Source organism: Aotus nancymaae, unplaced genomic scaffold (genome assembly GCF_030222135.1).
Source record: "Aotus nancymaae isolate 86718 unplaced genomic scaffold, 86718_ANA_hifiasm-v0.15.2.pri h1tg000064l_1, whole genome shotgun sequence".
NCBI lineage: Eukaryota > Metazoa > Chordata > Mammalia > Primates > Aotidae > Aotus > Aotus nancymaae.
In genome coordinates this window covers 11,075,120-11,102,557 of record NW_026988479.1, presented here as the reverse complement: position 1 = coordinate 11,102,557, position 27,438 = coordinate 11,075,120, and the positions used below count along the sequence as shown (strand labels likewise).

Sequence of the window (27,438 nt, the reverse complement as noted above, 5' to 3'; positions counted from 1 at the left end):
AGTTACACAGAGGTCCCATAATGAGAATATCAGTTACACATGAGGTCCATTGACAGTGGCCAAATAAATAGATTGAACCCATTTATTTATTTATTTGTTTGACAGATGATAACCATCTTTAGCCAAATGGTGCTGGTTGGTCCCAGGCAAGAGCTATGTTGACTTGTACTTCCTATTTGACATTCCAGGGTAATTGTTGGGTTTGAAAACAAAGAAGATACAACAGAAGAGGGAAAACACCTCTTGGACCAAGCAGGCCTGTGTTTTAGTTCAGGGGGCTGCTCTTCTCATAAGCTCAGAAGGAGTCCGAACCCCATCCCTCCTCCCATGTGTTCATTCCTGAGTTCAAGAAGGACTTATTCCTTCACAGTATAGGGTGGATAATCATGTGGTTTATTCTCAAAAGCCTCCAGAAAAAGAGATTCTAATCCTTCTGCTGGATCTCATTTTGGTATCAATACTTTCCAGAAATTATTTTCCTCCTTGTCAGCAACCAGTTCTCATGCAAACTCCTGTTTATTAAGGACATTTTTTTTTAACGCTAATATACCTCCCACCATGAGGAGCTTCCAAGGAACATGATTTAGGACCCAGAACTTACATTACGATAAACAAAAACTCTCAGTTTTTTGCCTCCCAGAGTTTCCAGGGTCTGTCCATGGTACAGATACTTAGAAGCCAGCTGGTCTTTAATTATGTGGTTCCGAAGCAAATTCCTTGTATGGGCATTAATTGGAGGGGTTCCATCTGCAAGAGAAGGTGTGGTTAGGTCCAGAGAGATGTGCTCCTGAAATGAAGAGAATGATGGGAGAGGAATACAATGAAAAAGCCCTCCCTGAGTTTGGAAACAGGGATTGAGAAACCAAGTCAAGCTGCTGCCAATATTCCTTAACATCTGGTATCTTCTGTGGAGAAATAAAAAAGATCCAGATAACCAAGGGTGTTTGGAGTTTTGCCCTAAGAGAAGGGCAGGCACGCACACAACTTGGCCCCCTTCTCTGCTTTCCTGTGGTTGCAACTCAGCTGTATCCTCACCCTGACCTCCTGACTATATATTGGCAAGTGACTCTGCAACTAGAAAGGCAAAGGAATGCTCTGCTCTCCCAGATCTAAGTCTTGAGTTCCGAGGCACGGCTCCCCAAATGCATTCTCTGCTCTGCCTAATGAAACAACAGAGCCTCTGAAGTTTCTGCTGAAGTCACATCTGCTTTTGGTTGAGCTGAGTGGAAGTTCTAATGTCCCATGGGGTGCCGTAAATCAGAGAGTGTTGTGGAGGTGACGGGTGGGGAAGCCACCTCCAGGGACAAACTAACAGGGATGCCTCCCCCATGTTACCTTTGAATACAGAATTCAGGGGAGCCAGGAGTGTCAACCGCTCACTTCCGGAGAGATGAGTGCCGAGGCCGGCTTGTCTGAAAAGGTCAATGGCTGTGGACACATCGGACTCTGCAGCCAATTCAAATAGTGTCTTGGCTACAAGGAAGGAGAAAGTGGGTTCAAAAGTTAAAAGTGCTGTTTTCATTTATCATTCATCCACCCCGGGGCATGACACACATCAGCAGGAATGTCGTCTCGTGAGTCAACAACCCCTCCAAACACTGCTGGGGCCCAGCAGGCTTGTGTCATCAGGGGAACAGTCGCTAGAATATCTAACCACTCAGGAGGAGAGGTGAGCTCAGTTAGGCAGAGATCAGCCTCTGTCCCAGGCCCTGTGGGCAGCTTGGTCAGGGCACATTCTAACACTGGGGAGAAAGACAGTCTGCGTGATGGCTCCTGCCAAGTAGATAAGGCCAGCAACCACAGCCGTAGAAGCATTTTGTTTTTTCCTACAAGATTCCTTCACTCATGTGCAGATCTCACCGGAAGACCAGAATGGGGCTAGGATTCCGAATGAAACACAGGCCAAAGTCCATTCAGTCATTCTCACTGGGTCAGTGACCCTGCGATGGCTTGGGTACTATTGAGAAAGCACATGCTCTGAGGTCAGCAAATGGCCCTCTGTGCCCATTCACAGCAGGCACATCTTCTGAAAGGCCTCTGTGATTGTGTCTTTGTCCCCAGACCCCTCCAATGGCTCCCCACTATGCTTGCATGTCTGAAGCTCAAGATGCATCACTCTGGTCACAACCCACACATCTGCAGTGGCCGAGAGGCTGTGAGTTGGGTCCAGGCAGGGAAGTTACCCAAAGATCCCTGAATTTCCCCAACCCTGCCACCAGGGATAGCAGAAGGGACGGTGGGCTGGGCAGGGCCAAGGCACCTGCAGGCCTGGCCTACCTGAGTCTGGGATAAGCAGCTCATCAATGTAGTGGATCACCCCATTGGTGGCCAGGATGTCTTTATTGGAGATGATCGCCTTCCCATTGATGGTCAGCATGTCCCCGCTGCAGCCCACCTCCAGTGTCGTGCCCTCCAGGGTCTCCACAGACAGCCCCGCAACGATGGCTTCGGCACACATAGCCGACTTCAGGATGTGGTTGTTGAGCAGGTCTGGGGGCCGAAGAGACTCAGGTCAAGTCAGAGTCTGCTCCAGGATGACCTCAGGGGCCACTTGCAGCCTGCCCATACTGTGAGGATCCTGTTCTCTCAGATGAGGACCCTCAGATGAGGCAGGAGCACCCCAGGGCCCAGATCCTCCTCACCTCCTGCCTGGTGCCCTAGAAAAGCAGCTGGGGCTCTGTGGCCAGACTGCCTGCTTTGAATCCCATGGCCACTTTCCAGCTGTGGGACCTTGCTCAAGTCATTGAGCCTCTTTGAACCTCAATTTCCTCATCAGTCAAGTGGACATAAGAACTGTATTCTTCTCCTAGGGCTACTGTGGGGATGACATGAAATCCTGAAGGCAAAGCACTTGGCACAGTGCCTGACAACAGAGTAAATATTCAACAAATGTTAGTGATTAGCCTATTTGTAGCTGAACTTCAGGGATAAAAGAAAAACTCAAGAAAGCCTACCATGGGATTTTAGAAATCTACTGACCTTTATAAAAACGAAACTGTAGTAGGAAAAGATGAAAAGCGTAGCAAATGACAGTTCTGAGCTATTTGTACACTTTATTTGTCAAGGTTTTTGTTCATTTAGCCCAGGGGTCTACTAGTTGCCAGGATCTATCTTAGGGTTTGGTGATCAGTAAGACATGGTCTTTGCCATCCCATTCACCAGACCCATAAATCATAAACATAATCATTTATTTGCTTGTCCAAGTGCTACTTTAGGGGGCAGGGCAGGGCTGAGGCCCAAGGAGGGCTTCTGACCCATCGTGACTCCTGCTGGCCTCCATTGCGTTAGAGAGCCCAGACGGGCTGGACGGAGGCAGCTGCAAATACCAGTCAAGAAGAAAGAGCCCCGCCCCACCCCAGGCCAAGCAGGTGGCTTGGGCTGCCACTCACCAAGGTCACCAAGGCTCTCTGTCCCCTATTCTCACCACAGAGGCGAGTTTCAATCTGTCCCAGAGTGTGGGAACCAAAACCACACTGTCATGGGCAGGAGGAAGCTCTGAGGCCCTGCAAGGCCTTGGGCTGCTGCAAACGAGTTGATGGCCTTGAAAACCGGTGCTGGCCACATTCAGCCAGAGGGAAAGAAAAAGGGTGAGAAGACCCTATGCGAATGACGCCTTGGAGATTCAGCTTCTCAGAGAAGGAAGGTGAAGTCCAGGGTATGGTAGAGGAACCTGCCAGGGTGCCCTGGAGGGCGAGGAGGGCCAAAGCTGGAAACCAGTCTTCAAACGGGCACACCAACCCTGGCTGCTTCTCGTCTGCCTGCCTGCCAACCTGCTGGTAACAACAGACTGTTGGGGGTGGGGCAAGGACCTGTTCCTTCCAGTGTGCGGCCACGGCACCAAACAAGAGTGTGCTTGCTCTGAACAAGCTGGTTATTGAGTAGGAAAAGGCAGATTTGCAAAAGGGATGAAGTAGGGACCTTTTTTCCTTACAATTTATGATAAGGAGTTCTTTTTTTTTTCTTTTGAGAATCTAGCTTTGTTGCCCAGGCTGGAGTGCCGTGGCATGATCTGGGCTCACTGCAACTTCTGCCTCCCGGGTTCAAGTGATTCTCCTACCTCAGCCTCCTAAGTATCTGGGATTACAGGGATTATAGGCGCCCGCCACCACACCTGGCTAATTTTTATATGTCTAGTAGAGATGGGGTTTTACTATGTTGGCCAGGCTGGTCTTGAACTCTCAGTCTCAAGTGATCTCCCTGCCTCGGCCTCTCAAAGTGTTGGGATTATAGGCATGCCTGGCCTATAATGAGTTCTGAGGTCTCCAAAGCAAAAAATGTGCTATGTGCAAACCATGTTTTAATGGGGAGTACAGTTCTAAAAGCCTTTGGGCCCCCTGAGGCTGTGTCCCAGCGCCTTCCCTCATTCCACATTTTGTGCTGTGAGTATCTCTGTCATTGCAGTCACCAAATCAGATCCCAACAACCTATTTTTAAGCCTGTCATTTCTACTAGGTCTTAATTTCCTTGATGTCAAAGGCTGTGCTGTATTCATTTTCGTGGCCACCATCCCTAGTGCCAGCCAGGTGCACAGAGGCACCATAATCACCTGGACACGGAACAGATCCCATCTCCCCATCTGTGCTTTCAGAAATATGCCCTTTCCCATCCCTGCACAGACAGAAGGAGAGAACTTTAAATGTACAGGGTGTCTGAAATGCATTAGGCATTTTATACAGCACATTGACAAGGTGGGCTTAAATAGATTCAAAAGAAATGCAGTCATCCTGGAATATGTTTGAGAGGAAAAGTGTGGTGGACTGTACCAGAGACCTGGGGCATTCCCTGTGTTTCAGGGAGCTCAGGCAGCAGCTTTGTGCTCATGGCCTTTCAGAGGTCCTGGAGTAGAAAGGGGCAGGGTAGGGGGAAGGCAGAGTCCTCCTTTCTCACCTCCATTACATGCTAGCTCCTTCCCTCTCCTGCAGCAATAATCAATCCACTGCCTAACTTAGCAGCTCACTAAGGAGGGCATGATGAAATATAAAATGGAGAGTCAAAAGTTGACTATGACTGTTTTTTTTTTTTTTTTTTGAGACAGAGTCTGTCTCCACTCCAGTCTGTCACCCAGGCTGGAGTGCAATGGCACGAGATTGGTTCATTGCAGCCTCTAACTCCTGGGTTCAAGCGATTCTCCTGCCTCAGCCTCCTGAGTAGCTGGAATTACAGGCAACTGCCACCACGCCCAGGTAATTTTTGTATTTTTAGTAGAGATGGGGTTTCACCATGTTGGCCAGGCTGGTCTCCAACTCCTGACCTCAGGTGATCTGCCCGCCTCAGCCTCCCAAAGTGCTGGGATTACAGGCGTGAGTCACCGCGCCTGGCCTATGCCTGGTTTTTAACTGTAATTTTGATTTATCCATGTCCCTAGCCACACAGAGGAATAGTGAAGAGTCAGCATGAAGAATCCATTTCAGGAGTGCCAGGATCTGCCACCCCCACACCTGCAAGCTGTCGCTCTACCTGCTAGCCTTGCTCTGGTCTTAATCATTCGAGCCTTTCACTCTCCCTGTTTCTGGCTAGGGCCAGCTGTGGGTCTCCAGCTATGCCTCTCTCTTCAGTCCAGCTGTCCCCAAACAAAAGCTGCTGGATTCAGTACTCAGCCCTCAGAGCAGTGTGGCTGCTGGAGAGACATGGTTAGCTGAAGCAACAGGACAGGATGGCCTCAACCCACGGCTGGAGCGGATATCCTGAGGGTCACCTCATGGCAGGTGGCATGTCCATCTTGGACTAGAGCAGGTCTTGGGCTCAGTCTAGCTGCACAAATGAGGCAGCAGCAGGAGCCAAAGGATGCTCACCTCTCAGGGCTTCTGGGTCGCCCAGGATCCGGTTCAAAGTCTCAGTGGGGATCTTCTCAAAGGCCTCATTGGTCGGGGCCAAGAGTGTGTACTGGCCGTTACCTTCGAGCATCGTGTTGAGCCCTGATGCAGCCACAGCAGCCTGTGGGGAGGAGAGAAGATGGAGTGCTCCCTGAGGCGCTGGCATTCTCCGCAGAAGATGCACACATAGTCTCGCTGGTTTCCCCTCAAGGGCTCAAGGCTTTTACAGAAGCCCAAGATGAAAACAGAAGCCAAATCCAAGTTCACCAACGACCATGGTCCCTAGGGGACCTTGCTGGGCCTGAGCTCCAGCCAGCCTGGCCATCTTTCATGTCTTTAACTTGCCTTTCCTTTTCTTGCCCCCAAATCCTTGTCCCTGCTGTCCCCTCTGCTGTTCCCTCTTTCTTTTCTTCTCTGATTCTATTCCTTCTTCCACTAAAATGTCATTTCTTTGGGAGGTCAACTTGGCACTCCTCCCACCCCATCCCACCCTCAGACCAAGGTGAGTCTGTCTGCTGTGCCTACTCTAATGGCTTGCAGCCCTCCTCACACTCAATCGGCATTCATTGGTAATCATGTACATGAGCCCATGCATGGAAGGATCACGTCACCCATTCTCTACACAGCCAGAAGGATCTTCTAAAGGCGTGAATGGTTTCCTGCTGCTCCCAGGATGGAGACGGACTCTTTCCCAGGTCTGCAGGTCCTGGAGGATTCGGTCTGGCCACTTTGACTTTGCCTTTGCCCGTTGTATGCCCTTCACATGTGACCTGACCCACTGGCCTCCTCCTTGCCCTTCCTGCCCTGAGCCTTCACTATTGTTCTCCCCTCCACCAGGTGTCCTCTTGCTCCAGCATTTTGTATACTAGACCCATTCTCATCCTTTAGACCGCAGCTCAAAAGCCACCCCTTCCAGAGAGACCTCCCTGACTCTCCAATCCTCCCTGTAGTACTGTCACTCCCTATTTACCTGCCCATTTGATATAAATTATCACAGCCCATGGCTACCTTGTTGATTTCTTTGTTGTCTCTCTCCAGACAGAATATTAGCTCTACTGAGAATAGAACTTTGCCTGCCTGGTTCACCTCTATACTCCTGGCACACAGAACCACCAGGGAAGTAGCAGGTCCCTAACAAGTATATGTTTTAAGAAGGAAAGATGGGCACAACGGAGGGTCAGAAGAAGGAAGAAAGAAATATCTACCAGATCTAAACAGTAAGAGGAGGTGACTCGAAGAGATCAATTGCTGTTCATGTGCCGCCAACTATGTGGGAACATCATTCCCTTGCAGACCCCTGCCCTTCCAGCAACCCAGAAGAAAAGCATGGGAGAGGAGCTTAGACAGCTAGGCTCCCAGCTAACAGCCATCCACGCTTGCAAGACCCGTCAGTGCCAGCCGGCCCCAGCATGTTTGTCTCTCTGTGTTGGAGATCTCTAGGGAGGGACCGCCGTACTCCCACTTGTATCCTTTGTGGTTAGGAAGTTCTCCCTGAATGAAGGCAAAAACCCTGACGGGGCAGCCTGCCTCCACTTCCTCCTGAGTAGCCCTTGCCAAGAGGAACATGCCTTCCCCTCCAGTTGTAAGACAAATGCCTGCTGGGCATGGGGGAAGGAAGAGTATTCCTGTGGCCCCAGAGCCATCGGAAAAGCCAGGCTGGAAATCAGACCCTTGACTTCTGTGTCCACACTGGTGGCCTCTCTGCTGTTCTGGACTTCAAGAAAACATGGGTATGGTTGCAACCAGGGTCCTAGGATGGGGACGTGTGATCCCAAAGCACACATAGCCTGATAGGCTATTTATTCTAGTCCCCCATGTGGGAACTGCCACCTCTGGAAGCCACAGTGCAGGTCCAGGGCTCAGAGGACCCTGTGCTGCTGCAGCCACACACCACTGACCTTTCCAGGGGAGGCAAGGAAAGGAACACTTTATAAAGAAGACAGATGGGGCTGGCTGCAGTGGTTCATGCCTGTAATCCCAGCACTTTGGGAGGCCGAGGCAGGCAGATCACGAGGTCAAGAGATCGAGACCATCCTGGCTAACATGGTGAAACCCCATCTCTGCTAAAAATACAAAAATTAGCCAGGCATGGTGGCATTTGCCTGTAGTCCCAGCTTCTCGGGAGGCTGAGGCAGAAGAACCGCTTGAACCCAGGAGGCGGAAGTTGCAGTGAGCCGAGATCTCCCCACTGCACTCCAGTCTGGGCGACAGAGTGAGACTCTGTCTCAAAAAGAAAAAAAAAGAATAGGAAGACAGATGGGGAGTTTTACAGGTTAGATCTGGTCAATGGATTCTCCATGTTCAAGGGCATTCAGGGGAACCTGCTCTATGTTCCTCTATAGGAGCCATCCTCTGTTCCTCCTGCAGAAGAGGTCCTGCTAGGCCCCTCTTCAGAGGCAATGTCTCCCAAGCCTGGGCCTCCACCCAGGGCAGTCCCTTACCCGAAGGGTCTCGAAGGTGTCCTCGATCTCGATGATCTGCTGGATGTTGTTGGTGATGGTGGAGATGACCTTATCGATGAGGTGCACCACCCCGTTGGTTGCATGGTGGTCGGCTTTTAGCAGCCGGGCACAGTTCACAGTTACAATCTGCCCAGAGAAGCAGCAAGGGTGAGCAGTCCATAGAACAAAGACATGGTCCCAAAGCCCCGGAAGGAGAAAACAGTGTTTTCAAACACAGTAGCTGAGTGTGGGTTCCACAAGCTGTGGAATAGATGGCCCAAGGAGAAGCAGGCACAAACGAATGGTTGTCTACAGCTTCAACCCCAGAAACCAGCCCACCCACGGGACAGAAGTGGGTTCATTGTGGACCAAGGGCCATGCAGTATGGCTGGGGATCCCCTACCCCATTAGGATAGTGGTGGATCTGGATGTTGGAATTCTGGTACATAGAGGTGAGGGTCATGCCGTGTTTCAGCTCATCAGTCAGGACTCGCCTGTTCACCATGTGGTAGCGGAGGGCATTGAGCAGCTCAATGTTGACATTGCTGACCAGGGAGTCCAGCACCTCCTAGGAGGAAGGACAGGGGGACAGTTGGGGGCTCAGACTCTGTGTTCAAGAGAGGGGTCCTTGCAAATCTGGGGAAACATGCTGTCAGCCCCCGTGAGCCCAGCCCTCTCTTCTGCCAAGGATCCCTCCTCAGGGAGCACCCAGGTCTTTCTGCCCACTAGGACACAGGGGGCTTTAGACGCCACCTGGTAAGACACATTTTAGCTCAAGTTTCACTGCCTTTTCTAAGGGGTTAAGGAAAAAGCTTCCCGAAAGAGTAGGAAATCACTACGGACTCCCATTCATCATGCCCACCCCTTGGGGAAGTAAGGCAGTTCCCCGTAAAAGTCCCCTGGGTCATCTCACAGCTGACAAGGAAGCCCAGGCCTCATTGCTAGGGGCGAAGATGGTGAAGCTGCCAGGACCCTCCATCTCAGGCCTCAGCTTCTCCGTGCGGTCTGTGTACAGCTGAGTGGTGGTTGATCCAACGACTCCCAGGGTCTCGTAAAGGTTTGAAAGTGGTAGGGCTGCAGGAGCAGAAGACAGAAGGAAGGATGGCCTCTGGGGGTCCAGCCCAACCAGACCCTCCCTTCTTTGCCAGAGAGCATGGTACATCTGCAGGTGGAGAGGACGAGGAGGTGTGTGGGAAAGCACAAAGGCAGGCTGTTTCCGGGGGGCTTAAAGCTTGTTACAGTCTCCTTAAAACAACTCAGTAAGTCAAATTCCTCGCTACACGAACTCAACTAATTGGTGATTTTTAATCATTTTAAACACGGCAGAGCAAACCTCTTGTTCCCAGACATTTAGATAACACAGGCAGGAATGTACATTGAAAACAGATATCCTAATTAAAACTGTTCTTACAGATTTACCTTTTTATTGACACTGGTTCCCTAATGGCTTCTACTAAAATGAGAGACTATTATAAATCTCCAAAGTACTGTGTGTATTTGCAGGTAATAAAATGTTATTTCTTAAAGTAGTCTGAAGTTTAGAAGGGGTTTCTCAGGCCTTAAAAGACCAAAATGAGTTTCATGTTCATTGGTTTTTTGTTTCTTAGACCAAAATGAGCTTAATGTTCATTTTCAAGAGTCTGAAATTAGAGTTCAGAGGTTGAACTCCCCTTCTAAGGTCATTCTTCTTTTCCTATCCCATTTCCCCACATGTCCTTCCACTTGAGTCAGTACCTCCATGGTCCCATCTGCACCAATCTCTCCCCTCACATGCTCTAGGGACTTTGGCACCAACCAAATTGCCCTCCTTCCTGTTATGTCTCAGTCTTACGATTTTTTTTTTTTTTTGAGACAGAGTTTCTCTCTTCTTGCCCAGGCTGGAGTGTAATGGCGTGATCTCAGCTCACTTCAACCTCCACCTCCCAGGTATAAATGATTCTCCTGCCTCAGTCTCCCAAGTAGCTGGGATTACAGGATCCATGCCTGGATAATTTTTTTTTTTTTTAATTTTTAATAGAGACAGGGTTTTACCATGTTGGCCAGGCTGGTCTTGAACTCGTGACCTGAGGCGACCAGCCCGCCTCAGCTTGAGGTTGCCAGCCCACCAGAGACCCCCAGCCCCATCCATGGGTCATCAGGCTGAACCCTGCAGGATGTGTTTAGAATCACTCCCAGCCAGAGGCAGAGGCCAAGAGCCTGAGCCTGAGCCTGAGCCTGAGCCTGTGCCTGCCAGGAAGGGCATGGACAGGTCAGAATTGAAATGCCCTGCCAGGAAGGGCACTGCTCCACCAGTGTGGTAAGGAGGCCAGAAGGAGCAACTCAGGAAATGCACTGTTTCCAGCTTCCATCCTCAGGCTCTTGCATAGAGCCTGGGGCCAGTGGGCACGTGGAGAGAATGCCATGTCCTCATGCCACTGCCCGCATTCACACTCTGCTGCCTTTTATGTGGGTACTCCTCTCTCTCACCATTCCCTTCCACCCACACCAACAGGTAAGGCCCGGCAGATTCCTTCACCTGCTGGACAGCCCTTCTCTCCAGGGACCTTTTCATATCCAGGACAGCACTCGTAGCTGATGACTCTGAAACAAGACAACCATACATTTGTGTTAGGCAGGGCTTCACTGTTCCTCACAGGTCATCGGAACCCTCTCCAGGGAGTCACCTACACAGCCAAGGAAGAGGAATGGTGGGTGAAACACGCTCCTCTTAGGAGTCATTTTCTAAGTCATAGGTCTGCTTTTCCTGAGCAAGGAGAGTCTCACTCCTCCCTTATGTAGAACGCTCCTGGCAGCTGCCAACACCTACAGCAAACCAAGTGGGAGAACAGAGGACTCTGGCAGCCTTTTCAGTGTTGTGACTAGGAAACATAAAGCACCAAGGATTTTACCTCAACATTATTATTCACAGGAAATCTGATAGTGAGTGTTCCCGAAAGGGAACAGGAAGGAGCAGAAAGAACTCTGCACCAGCTCTGGCTCTGAATCTGTCACTGACCAACTTAGACATCCCCAGTCAATTTCATCATCTCTCTGGGTCTCAGTTTCCTCATCTGTAAAAGGCATATGTGTATAATGCAGTGGTCATTGGATTAAATCTCTCACGGTTTTCTAGCTCTTTGATTGAATAACCAAAGAGGGGAGTGTATATACAACCAAGTTTTTCTCCGTCTTCACAATCAAATTTTAAACTGTAAAATGAAAATGAAAATAAAGCTCCTCTTATGAAGATACACATTTTTTTAAATCAAAAAATTAATCAATAAGAATATTTTTTTTCTGGTTTAAAATGGAAAATATGCAAACATTAAGCACTGTCTGGAGATCTGAAATACACAGCTTTAATGAACCCAATATTCTGGAGACGCCCAAAACACTGAGAATTTCAAATAATATTGCAAGGAAGGAAGTGTTCTGAAAGCCCACACCTAAGAAACCAAAATCCCCAGGTTCTGCTGAAGAGCAGAGTGAGCATGCTCTCTACTCAACAGGCCTGGAACCAATGCACACATCCATCCTTTCCCTTCCCTTTCTTCTACATGGATATGACCTTTGGGACAGGAAAGGACTCAGACTTTAATTGCAGCGGGTTTTACCACAGAACTGCTCACTGTGGGACTCTCGCAGGATGTTTAATGACATCACCAGAAGAGAAACAGGCAGACTAGGAAGAAATACAGGCTTTAGGAGTCTGGAGGGTGCTCTCAGCAGTGCCCAGGACATCCTGCTCTTATTCATTCAAATGGAGTCGTCTCAGGGAAGACTTAGTTAAGTGAAGATGAAACCTGGTTCATCCGTTATCTGATAAGATCTGTATGTATCAGAGACAGATCAGCAAAGATGCTCAGGTGGCCAGGGAGCTGCAGCTGTCACTATGCTAGAAATGGGCCTCCAGGAAATGACTGAGGAGTGACAGGCTACGCATATTCTTTTTGTTCTCTGTTTGCTTCCTCCTCCTTCCTTCCTCTTTTGCCTTTTTTCTCCGGTCCTCCTTCTATCCTGTTCCTTTCTAACCTTTCTAAACTTTCATCCCTGAGCTTACAAGGGCTAAACAGGGTATTGACTTGGGACTGATCTTGACTGACTCACAATTTCATCTTCAGAAACTAAAGTCATCCCCTGCAACTGAAGTAAGACTTGATTGATACACTTTTAAAGGCAGTGTGGTGTAAGAGAAACAGTGCTAGAATCAGGAGATTTGGCTTGTGATCCATCAGTAACTAGCAGGGTGAACTTGAAAGTCCATTTCTCTCTCTGGTCTCAGTTTCTTGGTCTATAAAATGGGATGAAGTTAAACTAGATGATTTCAAAAGTTACTTGCAATCTCACACTCACAATTCTAGTCAATATTTCTAGAAGATAGAGAAGAACTCTTTCAAAGGACACTGTCTGCCAACTTTTCCCAGCTAAATCCAGAGAGGGCTCCAAGCCATGAACCCATAGGACCAGGGACGCCTGTGCATGGGATTCCAGGCTCTCTGTGCTACATTCCAGGGCTGTTTTACTGGGGCTGGGGATGTGGGATTAGGTCAAGTCCCCCCAGAATTAGTTTCTTTCTAGAAGTGTCTGTGTGAAAATCCACAGAGTTGGTGAAGTAAAAAGTTGGAGGAATAGTGTTATCCTCAAAGTCCTCATTTCAGGGTCCCCTGTGCATACATGTACAGTACTCTCCATGGTGTGGAGCCCCTGGGCAAGCTGGCCAAAGACTCTTTTTCCCTATTGTTAGCTTCTGAGTTCCATCCCAAAAAAACCACAAAGGAGCCGAACAGCTCAAGTGACCTCACCAGGATTTCATTGAGGACAAAAGAAAACCAACTCCTCAAATGTTATCTCATTGGTTCCTGTGGCTAAGTGTGTGTGTGTATGTTGGGGGCTGTGTAAAGAATGACACCAGGAGAAATGGAGGTTGGGGGTTTAGGAGGAAGGGATAGATCTAAGCAGAAAAGTCTCAGCTTGGAGCAGTGTAACTCAGGATAGAATCAGAAAGAAAGCTGTAAGGATGCTGAGGGGTGAAGGGGTTTCTTCAGGTCGTAGGTAGGTAGGGACAGACCTAGGACTCTTGTTGCATTTCACCAAGTCCAATCCTTTTTCCATTGCTCTTGAAAATGCGCATGTTTGGAGAATAGCAGACAGATTTGGAAAGTCTGACATCTAGAAGACACAGAGGGTGTCTCCAAAGTGATCAAGGCTAAGCCTTGTCAGCACTCACTGTTCCTCTCCATGTGGGCTTTCAGCACCCGGGTCCCATAGTGGCTGGACTACACTCTGCTGTCACACATGGATGGCTTATGCAGCACACACCCCACGACCAAGGCTCAGTCCCTCAGGCCACTGAGTCTTCCTGCGCCAAGGGCTTTTTCCTGGTTAACTGAGCGTGGCTTTCTGCCAGGAAGCTCTCTCCTAATCCACTTCCCTTCCTGCTGCCCAGTCTGGCATTTCTGCCACTCTCTAGGTGTGCAGCGGTTAATCATGCCTTCCTTCCGCCTCAATGTAGCAGCCTGTGGGTTGGAAAGGTGTCAAAGCTGGTGGTCCACCTGCCTCCAACTGCCCCCAAAAACTAGCTCTTTTCTGAACTGGTCTGCATGGCCCCAGAGCAGCAGAGAGCAGCTGTGAATCGAAGGTTGAGAAGAGATCCCTTTCAGACAACCGTGACCAAAATGTTCTGGGCTGGCAGTGGCCTGCCCCACTCTCCCTATACTCAGCTCAGTGTGCCATGCTACCTGGCTCTCGTCCCAGGGAGAACACAGATGCTGTGGTTGGATGGGCTTGGGGCAATCAAAGAGGCAGGGGTCTGATGCCATCCCTCCAGGATGAACATAGTAAAGGAGGGAAACCATAGCGCCCCCCAGCTGTGGCCCCCCAGTTCCTAGGCTTCCCTGCATAGAAAAGACGAATTTGTTGGTTTCTGAATCTAATCTCATCAGCCAAAGCTGTTCTAATTAAAAGCTTCAGGCTTCTCCTCAGCCAGACACAATCTAATAAAGAAAAACCTCAGGTCGGAAAAAGCAGATCTCCTAACACAGCGGCCCCCAATCTTTTTGGCACCAGGGATCAGTTTCATGGAAGACAGTATTTCCTCAGATGGTGGCGGGTAGGAGGGATGGTTTTGGTATGAAACTGTTCCATCTCAGACCATCAGCCGTTAGATTCTCATAAGGAGCGCACAGCCTAGATCCCTTGCTTGCACAGTTCACAATAGTGTTAGGGCTCCTATGAGAATCTAACGCTACAGCTGATCTAACAGGAGGCAGAACTCAGGCAGGAATGCTGGAGCCCGCCACTCACCTCCTGCTGTGTGGCCCGGTTCCTAACAGGTCACAGACCAGTACTGGGAAGGTGCCTAAATTAGGGAAGGTGCCTAATTTAGAAGAAAATTTAAAGGAGGGGGCAAAGAGATAATGTCAACCCAAAGTCTATGTGTAGGGATGTCTGGGAGGCTCTCCAGTCCCTTATGACATTTTTACTCGTGATTGGATAGAGAGAAGTATTGAGGTTTCTCTCCCCAAAATAAGTTTCCAAGAAGTTAATATAATTTTTTTTTTTTTTTTTTTTTTTTTTTTTGAGATGGAGTTTCGCTCGTTACCCAGGCTGGAGTGCAATGGCGCGATCTCGGCTCACCGCAACCTCCGCCTCCCGGATTCAGGCAATTCTCCTGCCTCAGCCTCCTGAGTAGCTGGGATTACAGGCATGCGCCACCATGCCCAGCTAATTTTTTGTATTTTTAGTAGAGACGGGGTTTCACCAGAAGTTAATATAATTTAAAACAACCACTACGCTTCATGGATTTGGCCAGCTGCTCTGGCCATAAATACCTAGGGATTAACTAGATTCGAGAAGTCACTGGAGCAAGGAATGGACCTGTAGGCCAGTCACTTGTGACTGAAGGCAAACCTTGCAGGGTGCCATGGTTTCCAAGAGGAATGGCAGAGCAAACACAGACCCATAATGTCTAGATATCTGGCATGGCCCATGGACTGCTTGCCTGGAATGGCTCGCTTTCTGCCTTCCTCCTGTGTTTCTTGGAAACACAGCTAAGCTGATTCTGAAGCCTCCCAATAGAAAATCAGGGCTTGCTTTAACCTACTGTCCATCACCAAACGCCTCAACCACTACACATTCGCCAGGGGCCAGCCTCATTAGTGATGAGGACAGTCTTTAGAAAGTGGATGTACTTTATTTGTGGCAATCTGTGTGCAGTATGTGAGGGCATTCTGGGGGCTCCTGGAGGCTGACTGTGTCACCTCAGTTCCCATGCTCCTTGTCTGATGAGCAGTCTTGGGGAGCCCCGTTGCAGCCGGGGGTGAGCAACCTGGAGAAGGTTGATGGCTAAGCCAAAGGCATCCTTCTCTGACCATGAGGAGGCCTTGTCTCTGGAACCCACAGCCACAGGTTTGGGGCTATAGAGAGAGACCTGGGGTAGTTCATCCAGGCCCTACAGGCCTGCTCACTCGTTCACCTCCCAAGTCACTGACACTAACTGCTAGGCTTGATTCTCCCTGGGGGCATCAAAGGGAAGTGGACAGCTCTCCTCTGCTTACCAGTGAATGACTTTGACCAGGATGCCTAAGCCTTTTGAGCTTTCGTCTCCTCATCTGTAAATGGGCTAATAATCATATTTATCTTATACTGTGATTATGAGAATAAATAAACTTACATATGAGAAGCACTGAGCAGATGCTTCATATTAACTAAGTGGTCAGTTGTGGAGCTTCTAAAGAAACTCCAGGTTTAAACTTTAACAATGAAGCTCTGTTAATAACTTCATTGAAAGCAATGTCCTACATGAGACCATTGATAAAGTACATTGAAATAAAGAAAAATGCATCTATAGAACTCAATATATAAGGCCTGTGATGGCTTCCCATTGCTTTCTGTGACAAATTACCACAAACTTAGTGGCTTAAGATAATGCAAATTATCTTGCAATTCCAGAGGTTAGAGTCAGAAATTGGCCTTATGGAGCTAAAATCAAAGGCTGCGTTCTTTACGGAGGCTGTGGGGATGAATCCATTGCTTGTCGTTTCCGGTTTCTAGAAGCTGCCTGCATTCCTTAGCTTGTGGTTGCATTACTCAAATGTCAGCTTTCATCATCACCTTGTCTTCTGTGACTCTAAACCCACTGCCTTCCTCTTTTAAGTACCCTGATGATTACATTGGACTCACCAAATAATCCTGGATAATCTCCCCCTCTTATGATCCTTAACTTAATCACACCTGCAAAGTCTCTTTTTCCAATAAGGGAGTATATTTACAGGACTGGAGATTAGAATGTGGACATTTTTTAGGGGGTCATGTTTCTACCTACCACAGGGCCTTACTCCAGGTGGCATGTAGGTTCACGTAAATACCCAACAGAACAAAATTCCTTGTCAGCTAGGCAGCCTCCTAGTTTACAGAATGGGACAGAACCTTCAAGAAACACTGCCCAACAGAGGTGTTTTGTCGATCTCTGGTATTTGGTATACGTCCAATCTCAGTTCCCCACAGCAGATTATTCAAGAGGTCCCAGCTGGCTGCACAGGAATATGAAACAGGAAAGGAGGCGCTCGTATGGGTCTGGGGACTGCTTGGATGGCTTCTCGCCATCTTCTTCTTTTTCCTTTCAGGACCAAGGTTGTGGGATATAAGGGAGAAAAAGGACAGATCTTCTTCAGCTTCATGTCAGCTGTCTCTGGTGTCCTGCCCAGAAGACAGCTACTGAAAAAGCCCTGCCAGTTGATGGAAAAGCTAGACCATGCACCAGCTGGTCTCTTTAAACGTTAAATCTTTAAGCATTAATGCAGTGCTGAAGAAGTATTAATATTTCTGCCCCCGAGCAAAGCAATACTTGCTACTAAAGAAACAGGAGTGCTCTGCCAGCTCATCTTGGCTCCAGAGAAGGGCTTTGCACTTGTGAAATGCATTGCTCGTGAAACAATTTCAAGACTTTTGGAATGAATAGCTGCCACCCATACCCGCTAGCTCCTGAACCAGCCCTCCCTGTGCCACATTTATGATGTCTGAGCTCCTGCTATGACTATTCCAGGCCCATGATGTCAACTTGGACTTGGCTGTTAAGTAGACCTCCTTTCCCTGGGGCTAGCATAAAGGAGGCCTGTCGAGAGGCAGCCAGGCTTCCTGACCACAATTTCCTGCACCTTTGCTCAAAGTGCCACATGTAAAAAATTTTACAGCTACTAATCAAACCAGGGCCTAAAATCACAGAGGGGGATGCTGACTGTCTGCTCCCTACAGCCCTCTTTGATTAGCCATTGTATCACTCCGGTGCTCTTTAGGATCTGAAATAAATGCTAAAGTAAATATCCAAACAATAAAATTCACAATAAACGCCACTAAATAGGGACCCACTGGTAACCACTTCCTGTAATAAAACCCGTATGTTAGCTTGATGCATTGCACCAGAGACTCAGGCCCTTCTTAGAAAAGCTTTTGTACAGGCAACAGAGCTTCACCTGATGAGAGCCGTGAAGTCCAGGGCCTCACAACAGCAGGCAGGTGGCTCCAGGCTCCTGTCTCACCAGGTCAGGTCCTATGTCTCTGTGTGACCTCTCACCACAAAGTCTTCCCCTGTATGCATGGTATCCCTTGTCTGCTTCCAAGGTGAAACTCTCCTTGATGACCTGAGTTACCCCTCCCCCATGATAGTTTGCTTCTTTTCATTCCAACATACACTTCTGCTCCAGCCTCTTCTCTGGAGTCTTGCTGAGAAAATCCCAACTGCTCATGGACCCCATGCTGAGACAGTCTTTTTTTTTTTTTTGCTCCAACCACTGCTGTGTTCCATTTCCCAGTCTGGTCCTCACCCAACTAAAGGCATCTAGGGATCCACTTTCCCCAGGATGACATCAACTCCAGCCAGCACAGCCCTCTCCCCTTCCCACCTGACCACCCACGGCACTTAATTCTGACCGTACGGTAGTCAGACAGTAGTCCCCTCATTGGTCTTGGTCCTGCCAAGCCACTCTTACTTAGCTCTCTAGGAGAACAGAGATGGGTTCCACCTCTTCCTCTTTCCCTCTCTGAGTTCTCTGGATCTTTTCCAGGACAGCTCCACCTTCCTGAGACTGCATGTGATGTTCCAGGAAGGGCCTCTCTTGTCCTGAAGTTTTACATCAAATAATATTTTTCTATCTTCATTTCCTCTTTTTGAAGCTACCCAAGGCAATGGCCACATTCAAGAATTGAATGTGAATGTCCTCTCCTTCTGGCTTTGTGAGACTAGGCCAACAGCTGGGACTGGGCTTTGCCTCAGTCCACTCTGAACCCCATCTCCCCACCCACACCCCATCCAGACATTTCTTCCTTTTCCCAGAGGACTCCCCTTGTGCTCACTGGGTAAGGGAGCTGCACCACCACATCACCACATTCTCATATCCAAACCTGCCCCCGAGGGGATGACCCGCTCTTCAGGAACATTTTGCCAACACACAGCTCTGTTGCTTGTGCCTTGTCCTGGCACACAAAGATACAGGCACAAGAGCCAAGGCAACTCATCACTGACGGTGTTGTCAGCCTGGGAACTGCTGGAGAATGTTACTGAGCTACTGTTAACTAGTGAGGCAAACGCTTCAGCCCAGGAGCACCCCCAAAGATGCATGGCAGTTGCTACTCTATAGCCAGCTTGTCATCATAAATGGGTCTCCATTTTCAGAAAAACTTAAACAAAAAAAAAGATGGTCTTCTGAAACACAGGGCTCTTTTTTTTTTGAGACAGAGTTTTGCTCTTGTTGACCAGGCTTGAGTGCAATAGCTTAACCTCAGCTCACTGCAACGCCCACCTCCTGGGTTCAAGGGATTCTCCTCCCTCAGCCTCCCTAGTAGCTGGGATTACAGGCACGCACGACCACACCCAGCTAATTTTTTGTATTTTTAGTAGAGACGGGGTTTCACCCTTTTGGTCAGGCTTATTTTGAACTCCTGACCTCAGGTGATCCACCCGCCTCGGCCTCTCAAAGTGCTGAGATTACAGGCATGAGCCACTGCACCCAGCCAACCCCGTGCTCTTGAGATATAGAAGAGTCATTTGCTTGGTACGAGCGCTCTGGTCACCTTCCAAGAAGCAATTATGTGAGGCCTGGCTTTGCGTTTAAGTAGGTAATTAATTAACTGTTAATTTGAGTAGGTAATATACACACATGGGAAAAAAATCAATCAGTACTAAAGGTTTTCTTTTTTTCTTATGTTTTAAGTCAGGCATCATGGAAGGATGGGTGGTATATGATTTGCATAGTCGCTTTTTGTTTATAGCAGCGAGAATATCGCTGGGCGTTCCTTTGCTGAATCTGGGTAGTGTGTCCTCCCTCCTAGCTCATTCAACTTTTAGCTTGCAGGCTGGGCTCTCAATCAGGCAGGGAGCAAGCTGCCATGGATCTGCCCTGGACAGGCTCCCAGGGACTGCTGGTATCTCCCCAGCTCTGCCACGAATTCCAACTTCCCTAAATTCATATGAGGATTGCTAACTGCCTACCCTGATCAGCGTCACACATTGGGATATTTATTTCCTGGTACAATTTAAGGAAAGAACACTTTCTCTTCTTTCAGTTGGCTCTTAAATTGGAGGAGATGTCTGCTCAAAAGCAATGTCACAACAATACACTTAAAAATCCCTAACACAGGAAAGTGCTCAAGATAGTGGCTTAGAGTTTCTTAATTCTCCTATTATGTATGGAGACAAGAGGAAGGTCAGGCCCTCACAAGTGGCTCAGGAGACTTGTCACGCACATCTTCCTATCTGTGGGAGGGAGTCAGCTTTGAGAACTGACAGTTAGTGCCAAAAGAGATTAGGTGTCCCCAGCATTGTTAGAACATGCACCTGATTCCACCAGGGAGCTGGGCAGTGGGGTGAAAGCTGCCTCCATCCTTGCTGATGCAGACACCAACAAGCCCTGTTGTAACCACACTGGTCCACACCCTGTTGGCACTCTTACTTCTGTTTGTGTGGTTTAGATTTGCAAATTCTAAGGTAATAATAATAATAGTAGTTAGCATTTATTGAGCACTGACATGTGCTGGGCACCATATTCAGTCTCTTATGTACATTATTTCATTCAGTCCTTGTAATAACCCAATAAGGTGGGTCCTTTTGTTATACCAACTTTTCAGGTAAAGCAGTAGAGGGTACTGAAGATGAATCAACTTGCCTAGGTAGAGCCCGGGTTTGACTCAGGATGTCTGAGCAAATATTATATGCTATAATGTCTCATAATGTGCGTATGTTTATACTCAAAGTCTTTTTGAAGTGTTTACCTGAGGACTGTAAGGTAGGAAGGTGGCGTTCTTTAGTACAAATTCACCAACAAGCTTTCTTTTCCAGAGTCACATGCTGGTGGCTTCACTGCATATTTGTATTATTTTGTGAGAATTGAGACACACACATACATACACACACACACACACACACACACACACACACACAGTTTTTCATGTTTCTTGCAATCCCAAACCAGCCCTGAAAAATGTCTCCAAGTCTTGTCAGCAGCCTTAAAAATGCAAAACAAAATTGGCCAGCTTCCTAAAAATGCCACTCCCCAGTACGCAGGTCCCAGACACGTTCACACATGCATCTTCATGGCTTTTTAGGCAGCCTGACCTTTTAGAAGGCTGGCCCAGGCCCCGGGGCACCACGGCCGGCATGCATGCAGCTTGGCCTCCTGGCTGGTTACAGATACTCACGTGGATTTGCCACAGATTTTCCTTTGGTACCACTGCTTGCAGTTGGTGAAGTACTTCCTATTAGTGCCAATAACCTTCTGCACAGCGCACACGTTGGGGCTGAAAACAAAAGTGGCAGAGTTAGGAAGATGATCAGCATGTCCACCTCACTTCAATGACTCCCATCATGTTGGCCTCCTTGGGTCATTGGAACTTTCTAGAGATAGAGCAGAGACAGTCATTTCAGTCTTGGTTCTGGGGGTATCTTGGGGGTAGACTTTGGTTCTGTCTACCTAGATTCCCATCAACCCCCATGAAAGCTTCCCCCGCAAAAATTGTTAAAATCTCTCTTACACATTGATGTAACCTCATGTAAGTATCCTTTGACATGGGCAATCGGTAAGTGTAAACAAAAGCATCTCTCAGGCAGCTCTCCATACAGACGTACAGACATGCTCTGTATCCCTGGACCAGCTGCTTGACTCCCAAAGACAAAGACAAGCCATTGTGACTGTCCATCCTATAAGCTAGAGGACATGGCTGGTTGCCGTCAGGACCCTGACGGGGGATGCTCTCCCATTTAACACTCAGTTGTTCCTTACTTAAATCCCAGCTCATGTCCTATTTCCCCACAGTGCCTTTCTCCAATGTCCCAGATGACATGCTGCTTTCCATCCTCTGACAGTGGATGCAGTCTTTATTTGATGTTGGGTTCCAAACAGAATCCTATAAGTGATGCAGGGAGGTGGAGGGTATCTCTTCTCTGCAACTAACACTCAACAGAACCTAGAGGGCAAGTGTTCTGCCTTGTTCTGTTGTTCACATTCTAGATGGGGCCTAGCACTCAGGAAGGGTGTAGAAGGAGCATGAAATGAACTTGTTGAAAATACTGCTCCCCAAACTACCTAGATCTAAAGAATCCTCAGGGACCCTGTGAAAAAGCAGAGTCTAAATGTCTGGGGGTTCTGCTAAGAGGTCTTTTCCAGAGCCACGGGATTTTGCTTTTGTGTATTTTATTCAAGTATACCAAGTCCTGACCCAAACCGTGCTCAGGCCAGGTGACTGGAAACCTTCATTAGGAGCCCCTAGGGAAAGGAAGCTGCTGTGGCTACGTGGTCACAATCAGGAGAGGGTTGATCTTCCTGAGCCGGAGGGAGGCGTGCATCTGACTGAATCACAAGTCAGAGGAAAACAAAGAAAACAAACAATACTGAAGGCTTCACAAGACCTCCAAGCTCAGAGAACTTCAGGTATCACCAAAGGCTGAAGTATTTCTTTAACATCAATTTCCCTGTTACTTGAAAAATGCAATCCACAGATATCATTTGATGTGCAGCGTATTTTTTTAGGAAGACAACAATATTGCGGTAAGAACTACACTTTCTGTCCCTATTATGATCCCTCTGCAGGAAATTGAACAATTCTTAAATATTCAGAGTCAGGCTTTTGGGCGGGAGTCCATTCTGCCCCTTCATTTCTCTGCCTTGTTTCTTCTACGGTGATACGACTGTCACCTCTTGTCAGTGTTTTGTTCAACAGGTGAAAGTGAGTGGGCCCAGGAGGGACAATGAGCATTAGTGAATCCATGTAAGGATCTGAGGGCAAGAGAAGTGAAGGCTGGAGAAGGGACCACAGCCAGCAGAGGCCTGTGCCTACCCAGTCCTAGCCGGGGCTGACCAAATCCTCCAGACTTCTGAATACCGGGCTTCTGTTTGCTGCCTAGGATTCACAGATTAGACGGTCCCCAAACAACCCCTGAAGAGTCCTTGCTGGCCATACTCTAGCCCCCGGACCTGTTTATTGCTGTAGAATTTCAGAAGCTCTTCAATCTGACCAAGCAGGAAACAATTACTGTCGATGAATTCCTTGCAACTTTCCGTAGGTGTTTGGCGAATCTTCAGTGAGTCTCTTGTGGATGTGGCTCCAACATTCCTTTGCTGAGTGTTTTCACTGCTGCTGTCCTGTAGCAGTAGCAGAGGCTGGGGGTGGCTGTGACCCTCTCCTCTTCACATCAGGGAGTGTGGGTGGGCTGTGTACATAGGAAATTTACGCTGAAGCTTAATTGAAGTGAGCAAGTCACTTCTGGGCCTTCTGCCTCAAGAATAACAGCACTGATGTTCAACTTGGATTTGAAAACAAAGTGCTTCAGGAAATTCAGTTCAGTTTTTGGTGGCTGATGTTTGGAAGAGTGATGGTATTTTTACTTCTCTTTCAGGATTATTTTTCCCCTTACCTATAGCAACACAGATATAGCTGGGAGTCAACAGACCACATCATAGTTACTACTCTCCCAACAGTATTCTGTGTCCAAACTAAGTCACTTTCTATCTCACTAAGCTGCAGTTTCACCACCTGTAAAATGGGAACATGAACAATAGATCTCACTGTGCTGTGGTGAGGACGAAAGCAAAAGTGTTGATGGATGATAAAGTGCTGCGCACAAGCAAGACACAGCTATTATTTCTTCCTTTGCATCTGGCAGCACACAACAAATCCTTAAAATAGTAAAGTTTTCCTTCCCTTTCCACCAGTTTTCACTTTGAATGAAAGGCTGGCGCTTGAACAATATTATCCAATTGCACGAGGTGCCACACCCATGTGTGCCAGGCCAGGCAGCCCTGTGGCATTAACGGGGACAGTTAGATCAGAGTAAATACAACTGTGCCTGCAATCATTTTGTCATGGTTCATGTGCCTGTGCATCCAGATTCTACTGGGAGACGGGTGCTCCTGTGACTTCTTAGATTACTCTGCCCATCACAGATTACCATAGGTCTTTCCAGCTGTGCTGCAGGAAGCTAATCGAGAGGATTCGCCTGCAGGGGTATGGTGGGGAAGTTGATCTAGTATCTGGAACTCATAATCAAGAGCATCTGCATTTAAGAAAAAAACCCTATTTTCCAGCTGGTCAGCACTCTTCTGGGCTCTGAAGGGAAGGTGGTTTGCTATAAAGATGGCTCATGATGGAAAGCCCTCAATACCTTTGAGGACCCTCCACTGTGGATGTGCAGAGAGATGCCCTTACAGGTGACACTGTTGCAGGGCATGCTAGAAGGATCTTCTCCTGACTTAGTGGTGAGGATACAGAAGAAACAGAAACCTCCCAGGCAGACTGAGGCACCCAAATGTAACACAATCCATTGGCAAGAAAGGCAGCGGGACCAACAGAGAGGTGGGCAGAGATAATACAAATGCCAGTTGCTCGCATTTTGACATTGAGGCCTCATATCCCCCTTGTCGTTCTGACATCCCCCCTCACTCTATTCTGCACACTGCCCAAGTCAAAGGTGATTCTCCCACTTCCACAAAGACCCCCGGATGTCCCCAGCACTTTCTGCTTTCCAGGAGGGTGTTGAGGCTGCAGCCGAGCCTGGCTTGATTTCACTCTGTAGGATGGTCAGATGTGCTCCCAGCAGGCCCTCTCCCTCAAAGCCCAAAGCACCTGAAAGGCCTAGACCACACAGCACAGGCAGAGGAAACAAGGGCAACTACGCCCAACAAGGGGCAGCCTGTACCCGCACCCAGAGCACTCCTAGTGCAAGGAGCCAAGACTGTCAGGGCTTCTGAAGTCAACTCTGTGATCCCCAACAACGAGTTCTGATTTGAGTACAGATCTGCCCAGTCTCTTGGAGATACGGGCATTGCCTGTGGGTGTGAAAGCCGGACCCCAATGGTATTTGGGCTTCCTTTGAGGAGTCACTACAAGATTCTACTCGCACATAGTTTTACCTAGTTGTGAAAAAGAAGTTGGTGCAACCAGGTAGGCTGGAAGCTGCAGCAAAGCCTGGCTATGTGTAACACAGGTATGGCCCGGTTTTCAATGTAGAAATGTTGCCTGCCTCTGCCTGGGTCTGTGCTAGGGCCGTAACCAGATCAGACCTTCTGCCTGAGTTTGTCTCCTAAAGCCAACACGTCTTCAGTGTCTCAAAGGAATCCCTGCAACAAAAGTGTCCTACGTTTACAAACCCAGCTATTACTTTAAGACAGACTCCAATCCTGGCTCCAGTGCACACTTCAGAACTGGGGAAAGTGGAATCACTCAGGACTCAGTTTCCCCATTTGAACAGTGTGTGTGAAGGCCCAGTGCATTCTCCTGCTCTTCATTGGGCAGGGCAAGAGGTGCCACACCGCCCTTGCTGTATCCAGAGAGTACTGTCGGGTGCCAGCAGTGTCTGAGTGCAGGGTCTGGCCAGGTGCACAGGAGCCTGGGGCACCTTGGATGCTGCCACTGTGTGTGGCCCAGGCTCTTGTCTGGAGTCACTGGCGGGGGGCCTGGCTGGGTTGGAATAGGTGCACTGCTGGATGGGCTTTGCCCTTGGCACCTTCCTACGGTGATTATGGCCAGAGAATTGCCATCTCCCCCTTTCTCCAACGGCTGGGAGGAGAAGCTAAAAGCACTGTCCATCTCAGGCTCTTGGCCTGAGTCGGGGGTGTCTGGTTCGTCTCCCCACTCCCTCTACAAAGCGGCGGCTGCCCGTTTTCCCTCCATGTTCCCCCACCTCCTTCCCTCTCTCTCCTTCCACCGCGTGCAGGGCTGGTGTCCGAGCGCCCCACGCCGCCGGCTTTTGGTTCCGGCTTTGTCCTCTGCGCCCCCAGCCCACTTCAACGCCCCCCGCGGCGTGCGCTCCGAGCCCCGACGTCCTGACCCTCCGCCACTCCTGGCCGGGCGGCTCTGCTTACCCGTGCTGGCGGCCCCGGAGCCGGCTGTGCTGCAGCACCAGCTGGTAGGGCGACTTGGCGGGACCCGCCAGGGTCGCGGCGGGGCCCAGGGCCAGAGACAGGGCGAGGGTCAGCAGCCGCACGAAGAGCGCCATGGAGCCGGAGGACGCGCACAGAGCGAGCGAACAACTGACAGGCGAGCGGGCGGCTCCAGGGAAGTGAGAGCGCCTCTGCTGCTCGGGCCAGGTTAAGTAAGCGGCGAGCGGGAGGGAGCCGACGCCAGGGGCGGGGAAGCGGGGCTGGCCGGGGCTGGCCGGGGCAGGGAGGGCGGGCCGCCTGGCGCCTCCCAACCCTCGCGCCCCTGGCTGTGCTGGGCACCCACCCGCTCCCCCGCTGTGCCCGTGCTCACAGACTCCCCAGCCCTCGCCCTCACTGCCTCCTCACCCACGCCCTCCCTCCCTCGCCAAAGGCTCCCTGGAACCCACGGTGTGGGTCCCTCAGGCGCCCTGTGGCTGCTTCCAAATGGGGACCTTGGGAGTGAGGAACAGCTGTCTCTGGGGCTTGGGTCCCACGTGCTGGGGGCCTGAAGATCCCTCACTGATATTGAGGCTACAAATCACTGCAGGGAGGGGTGGGGGGAGGCATGGTATTCCCCAAATACCATGACCCATCAGACTAGCCTCAGCATCCCAGGAGCCGACCTTCTCCCCAGCTCCTCAATCTCTAACCCCCCAACTCCACCCCACCTGTCATGCTCATTGAAAGACAGATGAATAAATCTTGTGATCCACTGAAACGTAAAAAAATGTGGGGCAGGTTTTGTTGGGCTTTAAGCTGCATTTGGAGCCTGTGGGGAAGGGTGGAGTCCTCACCTTGGTGCTCACTCAATCCCTCCCTCAGTAAACATCTCTGCAGCACTGCCTGCCAGACAGATGCTGCAAAGAGGAGAGTCCTGCCCTGGAGGAACTCATGGCAGGTAAACAAATTGTCACATGGTGAAGAGGTAACACTCACCCAAGCACCTATTAATCACCCATCAGTTACCTGGCACTGCTAGGAGACAAAGATGGATGAGTGAGTGAGACCTAAGCCCTTTGTGAAAAGGCTCCCAGTTGTGGAGATCCATAGCCCAAGCCAACCATGTGCCATGAAGTGTAGCTGGGGTGTTAGGAGCTGAGAGGAGGAACCTGGCCCTGACAGGGCGATAACTGCTCTGAGGCCCAAAAAATGAAAAGGAGTTAACTAGGAAAACTGGGGCATGCATTCAGGAAACTCAAGGTATCTAGTTGTCTCAAGTACAGGGAGGTGGAGTCAAGGGTAGGAAAGATGGAAGGAAGGTAGCAGGACCCACACTCCAGCTAAGAGCCAAGCAGATGATGAGTAGAGGCAAGTGACATGGCCAGTGTCATGAGCAGGTTTAAGGAGGCAAGAACAGGTAACCAGGAAGGGACCATGTGAGAGCTTGAGCTATGGTGGTAGAGGCAGAGATGGGGAAGGCTGGGGAAATTTGAGGGATGTAGGAGGTAACATTCTCGGTAGAACTTGGAGTCTGTATACAGGGAGTGGGAGAGAAAGGAGAGTCAAGGATATCGAAGGGTGTTTGTAGTCTGGACATTGTGGCAGGTGACGGTGCCACATTCAGAATGAGGCACATGTAGGATGCAGGCTTGCCAGGTAGGTGAGTAGTTTGGGACACCTTGAGTCTGAAGTGCTTGTGACTCATCCTGGTGAAGCATCCCATGAGAATAAAGCTGGATATGAGGATTGGGGGCTTGAGTGAGGGACACCTGGAAGTCATCCTCCAGTGACAGAAGAGCCCAGGAAGTGGGGAGTGTGGGGCTGTGTCAGGGAGGGGAGTCCTAGCAGGAGGGCGCTGCT

General features: G+C 49.3%; 1 protein-coding gene across 1 annotated transcript in view; it reads right to left on the bottom strand.

Moving 5' to 3' along the window:
* TGFBI (transforming growth factor beta induced) overlaps positions 1-25,715 on the bottom strand; it is a 33,677-nt gene extending 7,962 nt beyond the window's left edge. The window contains exons 1-10 of the mRNA XM_012436681.2: positions 25,582-25,715; positions 20,924-21,022; positions 10,770-10,834; positions 9,168-9,328; positions 8,658-8,822; positions 8,255-8,401; positions 5,793-5,934; positions 2,278-2,490; positions 1,336-1,473; positions 602-747 (exon numbers count right to left, since the gene is read on the bottom strand). Of these exons, the coding sequence (XP_012292104.2) occupies positions 602-747; positions 1,336-1,473; positions 2,278-2,490; positions 5,793-5,934; positions 8,255-8,401; positions 8,658-8,822; positions 9,168-9,328; positions 10,770-10,834; positions 20,924-21,022; positions 25,582-25,715 (1,410 nt within the window). The remainder of the gene's footprint in view (positions 1-601; positions 748-1,335; positions 1,474-2,277; positions 2,491-5,792; positions 5,935-8,254; positions 8,402-8,657; positions 8,823-9,167; positions 9,329-10,769; positions 10,835-20,923; positions 21,023-25,581) is intronic.
* Between the last annotated feature and the right edge of the window lie 1,723 nt (positions 25,716-27,438).